The sequence below is a fragment of the Larus michahellis genome, chromosome Z (assembly GCF_964199755.1).
Source record: "Larus michahellis chromosome Z, bLarMic1.1, whole genome shotgun sequence".
Taxonomy (NCBI): Eukaryota; Metazoa; Chordata; class Aves; order Charadriiformes; family Laridae; genus Larus; species Larus michahellis.
This window is the reverse complement of record NC_133930.1, coordinates 1,821,172-1,829,894: the sequence shown is the minus strand read 5'-3', so window position 1 is coordinate 1,829,894 and position 8,723 is coordinate 1,821,172. Positions and strand designations below refer to the sequence as shown.

At 45.9% G+C, this 8,723-nt stretch overlaps 1 protein-coding gene across 2 annotated transcripts in view; it reads left to right on the top strand.

Annotated features, from left to right (window-relative positions):
• Nucleotides 1–8,723, top strand: part of DCC (DCC netrin 1 receptor) — a 592,501-nt gene that overhangs the window by 488,851 nt on the left and 94,927 nt on the right. For both annotated transcript variants that reach the window (XM_074568848.1, XM_074568847.1), the window contains exons 13-14: nt 5,104–5,245; nt 7,627–7,737. In XM_074568848.1, coding sequence (XP_074424949.1) covers nt 5,104–5,245; nt 7,627–7,737 — 253 coding nt within the window. The remainder of the gene's footprint in view (nt 1–5,103; nt 5,246–7,626; nt 7,738–8,723) is intronic.

The window sequence follows — 8,723 nt, the reverse complement described above, 5'->3', positions numbered from 1 at the left end:
ATTATTGACTAAAATAAACTGACAAAGGACCTTTGCGCATCCAGAAACTTTGATTTGGTAAGATTCATGAGATTTCTGCTGCTCCGCGTTTCCAATCAATGCAGAGATAATATCTCAGCTTTTTCTTATTCTGGTTTGGTTCCTAAGTAAAGGGGCACGTAGCGATAGGACGAGGGGTCATGGCTTCAAACTGGAAGAGGGGAGATTTAGATGAGATATCGGGAAGAAATTCTTTGCTGTGAGGGTGGTGAGCCCCTGGCCCAGGTTGCCCAGAGAAGCTGTGGCTGCCCCATCCCTGGAGGGGTTCAAGGCCAGGTTGGACGGGGCTTGGAGCAACCTGTTGTGGTGGGAGGTGTCCCTGCCCAGGGCAGGGGGTTGGAACTAGGATGGTCTTTAAGGTCCCTTCCAACACAAACCACTCTATGATTCTATAATTCTGTGATTCTAAATAATCATGAAAATGGGAAAATGAAAATATCCTATGGTTTTGGAAACTACAGGAAAGATTGAGCTCAGGTTTGGTTAGATCTGTTGGGCCAAGGCCTATTCTCTCGGAAAGATTTTCTCAAATACAGTTGAACTCGAAGGGGTCTTTGAAGGGCCGTTTTGCAATGTCTGGGGAGTTCGACCCTCTGAGCGAGGGCAGTGCTGGGTGTCCCAGCTCACGCTGAGCTGCTCGGCGTGATTTCCGAATGGTGCAAGGAAGGGACCACCACGCTCCCGTTGAAGAAGGCTCATCAGCAAGCGGAGGTGGCCAGCAACCTTTTACAATACTTTTCCATGTTGCATTCCAACCGAGGCTAACAGGTTCCTACAATCCTGTGGAAGTTGACTTCATTTTATGGTTTCCATAGGAATCCTGGTATAACAGAAAGGAAATATTTGCTTTCTGTTGGTTACGTCTCGGATAAGGCGTGAAGGATTAGAGCGCTAGTCATTACTGCTCTCTCTTAAGCAGAAGAAAGGACAAGAAGCCTGGCAGAACCTTAGTCATTGATTTTCCTGGAGGAGAGAGTCACATATTAAGTACTATTGATAAAAAGCATCGTTGCGGTGTCCATGGAGACCAGGTTGAGGTGAAAGTGAACTGTTACCGTTACAGTGACAGCTTTAGGTGGATCTGTAAAGAACCTGATTTTTCCTCTAATCATAAGGAAGATCTTAGTTATTTGGCCTTGAGCGTTAGGTCAAACCCATTGCTTCTGTGAGACCTGCTGTGCCGGGAGACACGGTCACTGTTGACTTCGAGGAGGGGATAGTTGGGGTTTCGTAAAAATTGCTCAGCACTTGCAGGCATCATTGCTTGGATGCTTCTGCTGGAACTCTTGTTTTTCTTTTTTTAATCAAATTAATATCAAGTTCAGGCTAGAAATGGTATGGCTGCAATAACGAACACTGCTGCTGCCTCTCCTAGAGGACAACAAGTTGTCTTGGGGCCTTCTAGCTGTTTTAGCTCACACGCAGCTCAGTCTTTTCTGTTTGAAATAAATGGACGACATGGAGCCTGTGGTTTCGAAATGATGGTGAAGCACCCAAAGATCCACTCAAAAGTCAGCGTCATCAGAAGGTCTTCCAAATTATGGCATGTCTTTCAAAATCCACTTGTGGTTTCTATCAGCCGATTCAGTTTTAAATTTTTTATAAGCGGCACCTTTGGGTAAAAGTTGGTGTTACTGCACTTTCCAAGCTGAGACCAGTATGGCTTGTCCCTTCTGATGGGATTTTTCAACCCACCAGTCATTCCTGGTTATCTACCTAGGTGGTTACTTACCCACATGAGCTGCGCAACACGTCCCTGAAAGCATTCTGTATTTTTTTCTTTTCCGTGTATTTTTTTTTTTTGTCCTGGATGGGGGCAGCTGGGATTTCAGAAGAGCCTTTCTTGTTGCCCTCGGAAGGGGCAGGGGAAAGATGGAGCTGTTTTTCCCTCCCCTGCTCTGAGAAAATATCCAAATGCCCTGCTTTCTTCTTGACCTGGGAAATGGGGCAGTCAAAGTGTCTTCTCCTCGTAGCTGGGCTGGAATAATACGCAGAGGCTGAGGTCCCCATGATGAGAGCGTGGTTCAGCGTTGTGCAGATACTGGAAGAGCTGGGAGCACACCAATATCAAACAGCGAGTTACCTGTAGGTGTCCTAAGAGCTGTCAAGAGAAATACGTTTTAAAGCTACTCTCTGGGGGTTTGCTTTCTCCCATAAGCTTTTTATACATAGGCAATTTCAATATGCAGAGTGATCTGTTTTTAAAACAATCACTCTCTGGTTTGAAAAATGGAGTTTGTTCTGCCCTAACGCAAAAGACTCAGCATTATTTCACTCAGCAATGAAAACCCGAGGTATTGATTTTGAAATGTATAATTGATTGTAACAATAAATCACTGGGCAGTATATGTGCAAAATTGATTTTTCTATTGCAATAATTAATTTGATATATGCGGTAACATATTTATGCAGGGACTGAGCAACTCAATAATGGTCATAAATCGTATTTGGTCAAAAACTATCCACTGTGATGTGGCCGACTTTCCTCTTTGTCTAAAAATTTGTAATGCAGTGCTGTACGGGATAGCAGAGATACAATTGTGAGGCCTTGCTCCATGAGAAACCCTTAATACCCTGAATACCTTATATCACGCTGAGTGAAAACGCTCGAAGGATTGGAGGCTTGCGAGGAGCAGCTGGTGCCCAGATTGTTTTAGCAGAGAAATGTTGATATACAATATCAGCTCTCTTATCAGTCCAGCCCCGTAAAGCTGGTGGCTTTTCCTGGACAAATTGATAGAAACTGTAATAAAGAAGAGAGTGAATAGACATATGGACGAACATGATATGACGAGGAGGGATCAATACAGCTTTTGTGGAGGAAAGTCTCGCTTCACATGCTTATTAAAGTCCTTTGAAGGAATCACTGAGCACATGGGCGAGGAGATCCAGTTGATATTGTTGGCTTGGGTTTGCTAAAGCCTTTTGATAAGATCCCTCGCAAAAGGCTCCTGAAGGAATGAAGTTGCTGCGGTGTAAGGAAAAAGATCCCTTTGTGATAAACAACTGATGCGGTGGAGAACAAAGGATGGAGAGAGGTGTTGGCTCGTCCCGGCTGAGGAGCGCCGGCGGTGGGGTCCACAAAGGCCAGTGCATGGGATGGAGAGTGGGGACGCAAGGGTTAGCGATTTGGTGTAACGACAGTGAAAGCTGGTTGCTAAAAAGCCTTACAACGCTGAGTGACTGGGAGATAAAAGAGTAAATGAAATGCCGTGTGGTTAAATGTAAAGAGACGCAGAGAAAACACGCGTAGCCGCTGCTGTGCCCTGAATAGCTGCTGCTGCTCGGGAAGGAGGTCTTGCTGTGTAACGTCTGGCAGCACAGCGGTCTGCGGCGGTAAAAAAGCCGCTGAGTGTCGGGGTTTATTGGAAAATGAGCAGGGTTGAAAGAAAACGATGACTGCAGCGCTGCGCGAACCTGCCATGCGCCCTCCGCCAAACGTGGGAAGGAAGAGAAGGTAGAAGGGAAGGTGGTAGCGTTGGCCAAGAGCATAGACCGGCTTCTGCATCGTGGTGACGAAACGCCTTCAGACCTTTCTGCCCCTCTGCTCCGCTCGGGGGAGACCCCCCTGCAGTGCTGCCTCCAGCGCTGGGGCACCAACAGCAGAAGGACACGGAGCTGTTGGAGCGGGGCCAGAGGAGGCCCCGGAGATGCTGGGAGGGCTGGAGCCCCTCTGCTGGGAGGACAGGCTGAGAGAGCTGGGGGGGTTCAGCCTGGAGAAGAGAAGGCTCCAGGGAAACCTTCCAGCCCCTTCCAGACCCTCAAGGGGCTCCAGGAAAGCTGGGGAGGGACTCTGGAGCAGGGAGGGGAGCCATGGGACAAAGGGGAACGGTTTTAAACTGGAAGAGGGGAGATTTAGGTGAGATATTGGGAAGCAATTCTTTGGTGTGAGGGTGGTGAGCCCCTGGCCCAGGTTGCCCAGAGAAGCTGTGGCTGCCCCATCCCTGGAGGGGTTCAAGGCCAGGTTGGCCGGGGCTTGGAGCAACCTGTTGTGGTGGGAGGTGTCCCTGCCCAGGGCAGGGGGTGGCACTGGATGATCTTTGAGGTCCCTTCCAACCCAAACCATTCTCTTGAGCCATCAGGAAGGGACAGTTTCAGTTTGGGCTGTGGGGCTGAGATAAGATCCCTCACACAATCTAACAAGCAACATTTAGGAAAAATTAAGTGATTGGCCGTGGTTAATTGCATTGCTGCTGACTGTGGCGAACAGCTCAGCGAAAACTCTCTTACGTGTTGGGATCGGCAATAAGTTTGTTCCCAAGAGGTTTGACTTCCTTTACGCTACTGTAAGGAGGGTGCAGTAAGGTCTCCGTGAACATCTGTGGAATTAAAATGGCACCAAATGGTTGGAGCTGCCCAGGTTGATATTTGTATCCTGCAGTCAAAAAGAGGCGACTTTGGCACTTCGGGCTGAAAAGCGAAATGAGTTGCAGTGTCGAGTCAACCCCAGAGCTGACATTTATAGTACCCCGGGTATTCTAGAGGCCTGTTGAAATGAAAAATTCTTGAAAAGGGCCAAAATTTACGATATAAATCCATTGTCTATATAGCCGTCCACTGCTACGGAATGTATAGTTTTCTTTATGCCAGTTTGAGTCTTTTTAGATTTGATTTGGTTTTCTCCTCAAAATAATAACTTAGTTGAATACACCTTGTTGTTAGAAAAATCTTGCCTTGTTCGTTTTCCTTTTTTTGTGGTGGAGTCACCATCCCTGGAGGTATCTAAAAGCCGGGCAGACGTGGTGCTGAGGGACACGGGTTAGCGGTGGTTTGGGCAGTGTTGGGTTGATGGTTGGACTCAATGATCTTAAAAGCCCCTTCCAACCTAGATGATTCCATATACGCATTTCTATGTATATCCTTACGTACGGCAAATCCAATGGACCATTCCTAGACCTTCCATTTTACTCAAGGTCTGTTGCAAACTCTGGTAACGTCATTAATTTTTTATTTTTTTCTTTACATCTTGTTGCTGTGTCATTCATTTTATGTGCTTTATTTCTGTGATTTCTTTGCCAAAAAAAAAAAAAACAATCAACAATAATAATATCTCTTCTTTTACAGAGCATCAAAGTTAGCTGGTTGCCTCCACCACCAGGTACTCAAAATGGATTTATTACGGGCTATAAAATCCGACATAGAAAGACTACCCGCAGGGGTGAGATTGAAACGCTGGAGCCAAACAACCTCTGGTACTTGTTCACAGGTCAGTGTTCACATGGTACAGCCTTGCAAGGTTTTGATGAATTAAATGCTTTGGGAATAAAATATACTTTCACTTCAAGGGAACATTGATTTCTTTGCTGGCAGGTAGCATTTATTGTGTGGTACGAAGACAGTCTTTATGGGGCTATTTTTAAACGAGTTTTTTCCTTAATGCTTTTGTCATATGTTTGTCTCCTGGATTTTATCCCTACTGAATTTGAACGCAAATTTCTCGTGTCCAGTCTCTTAAGTCTCAGGTGGTTTAGTAGAGCGCTCGGCCAACCTCTCCTATGTTCTCACGGGTGCAAAAAGGTCGATTTCCCTAGTTTCTTTTCCGAGGTTTTCCATGGAAAATACCTCCTTCCAGAATAAGAGCTTCAACACTAGATTGTAGCAGGACTATAATTGCAATGAATGAAAGTAGCCAGGTGGGTATCGTAAGGGTGACAGTGATTTCTGGTAGGTGAAAATGAATGTCGGCTGGGTTCTTGCATGATGCCCAAGACATAACTGAGAAAGCCGCAAAGCATCAAGGGAGGAAATTAAACTTTATCAAAGTCAACGGCAACTTTGCCTCTGAATTCGGTATAACCGTGATTTCACCTCAGATGACCTGCATTATGCTTACTTTCACGTGTGAGGTGTAATCTGTGAGAACTGGAAGAAATTCCGAGTTGTAAATGTCAGCATAAACAACATCGTTGACTGTTTTGGAAGGAAAAGCAGCATGTTATTGCAAAATTAAATAAAAGCATAAGCAGCACGTTTTTTATGAGGAAGACCTTAAATATTGAAATCTCAACTTGGGGGCATCTAACCTGGGCTCTTGACCAAAGCCCCCGTGGGATCTCTTGTGGGGGCTACGTAACTAAGAGCTGCGAAGTGGTACCTTCTGGCGGGAGATAGCGTGTTAAGTGTGTCCGACAAGTAGGGAAGTGTTTATTTTCTGGCAGATAACGTAGAAACAACGGTGGAAGCTGCTCCGATGTTTGAGTTGCTGCAGCTTTGCTGGCTTAGAGAAGAAAGCATAGAAGGCACATACCTACGTAGCTCCATCCCTGCGGGTCCCATCCCTGGGAGGGCAGAGCAGATTAATCTCTATCGCGGTAGATCCCCACGTCCTGGGTTTCTTTCACAGGAATTATTCCGGGCTTGGGGAGCTGCGGGAGTCCTGGTGGGACTGTGGGCTGCCGGCAGCCCCAAGCCTCCTGCTACCGATACCTCCCCGCAGCCCGAAGCGAAGGGCTTTGTTTGACGGAGCTTGGGAATACGTGGTTTAGAAAGCAATTCAGAAAAACATCCAGATCCCGTTATTACTTTCTGCACTCATATATTGCGATTGCTGGAGACGGAGCTATGTGGCTCGTCTAAGTGGACATTTTAAATATTAACCCCTAGGCACTTCATGGCTTTGGTGCCATCCTGTTTGGTGGGCAGGTGCTTTACGGGGCAATAAGAACATCTGCAATGGCAGAGGAGTTTAGAGTTACAGTGCAGGTTTCTAAATAGCCGCTGTCAGTTTGAGAGTAGGCTTCCACGTCAGCTAAATGTTAAACTGCTCTTTGTAATTATGAGCGTTCTTCTCTGGAGGACGTTTGCAATTAAAGGAAAAGAGTGGGGTTTTTTTGCTTTGTGGTCAGTGTAGACTGAGCAGAAAGATAAACCTCCATCCCCACCTCAGAGACCCGGGAGCCTTGTGGCACACGCAGGAACGCTGCAGTAATTGTTTGCTGATGGTTTTAGCCACAGAGGAGAATGTCCGTTTCTGAATTCGTGCTTATTTCGTAATATTGGCAAGTCTTTATTTTTTTATTATTTTTTTTTCCTGAAAGTGTGTGCTCTGAAGTTAATCAGAAGCGCCGCAAAGCAAAGTACTCGTCCCTGCCTGCAAATCCCCTGCGTACGGGGCGCATACCCGCGGTTCCCTGCGTGTTGGGCAGCAGTGGGCTGCTTTTGTTACCTGTGTAATTAATGGCTTAGTTGCGTCCAACCGTTCTTCCGTTTTCTTCTATTTGGACTTCCATTGCTTTTTTTATCAAGCATTGGAAGAGGTTGCCCAGGGCAGTGGTGGAGTCGCCATCCCTGGAGGTATCTAAAAGCCGGGCAGACGTGGTGCTGAGGGACGTGGGTTAGTGGTGGTTTGGGCAGTGTTGGGTTGATGGTTGGACTCGATGCTCTTAAAAGCCCCTTCCAACCTCGATGATTCCATATACGCATTTCTATATATTTCCTTACATACGGCAAGTCCGATGGACTATTCCTAGAGCTTCCATTTTACTCAAGGTCTGTTGCAAACTGTGGTAACGTCATTAATTTTTTTATTTTTTTCTTTACATCTTCTTGCTGTGTGATTTTGATTGGCTTATTTTTATTTTCCGACAGGACTCGAGAAAGGAAGCCAGTACAGTTTCCAGGTGGCTGCCATGACAGTGAATGGGACAGGGCCCCCCTCGGACTGGTACACGGCGGAAACACCCGAGAACGATCTGGACGGTAAATTAATCTCTTTTAAAAGCTGTTATTTCCAAAAGCCTTTTAGCTGAGGGGTGTCACCGCAGTTGTCACCCAGGCCGAGGTTAGGGTGAGATGCCTGGGGTCCAGACACCCACCGACAGGTGTTTTCTTATCCTCCTGGATCCCACGTGCCTTGGGTTGTGTTCCTCTGTCATCACCGGGACCAAGGAGCTCAAAATTATTTTATTTGTTAAAATAATTCCCTGCCAGAATTTAGCTCCTCAGCATCGTGGCCATTTGCGATAATATGCCGAAGCGAATCTCTTAACTTCATCAATGATACCCGTCATCAATCAAAGAAACGATGAAAGCGACGCCGACAATCCTAACAATTCACTAAGCAAATATTCACAGAGGTCAAATCCCGTTTCCCAGCCTTTATTTGCAGATGTCAGAAATGCAGGTTGGCAACGAAGCTGAGTTAATTAGTGGAAGATGATGGGATGCAGATACCTGAAAACCGTGGGCTGTATACATCAGCGCAGATGCTGACACAAAAGGGAAAGAAAAGACTGAAATGAAAGGGTTAGAGAAAACGCCTGGAATATTGGAAGTTGTAAAGGAAAAAAAGGAGAGCGATGGAAAAATCTACCTACAAAAATTAAACGGAGTGCAAATCGAATGGAACAAAGAACCTGACAGATGGAAGTCGCGGCAAAACTACAGACAAACCGTAAGAAGCAAATATGTAGTAGAAAGGAGAGGAACAGAAAAATAAAAGGAAACTGATGAAAATTGCTATGATTCTTAAAACAAAATAATCACCTGAAAAGGATCAAAGGCAAACTGCATGAAAGAATAAACAAATAATCAGTTTAAATGCACCATAGTACTTGATGTTGCCTTTCTTTTGACTGGCCGGATTTCCTTACGATCGCAAAATCAACCCTTGCAAATTGAAGAATCTCTGCCTTTCCCTATGTCCGAATGCGATTATCCAGCAGGCGGGGGAGCGCCCGCAGTGC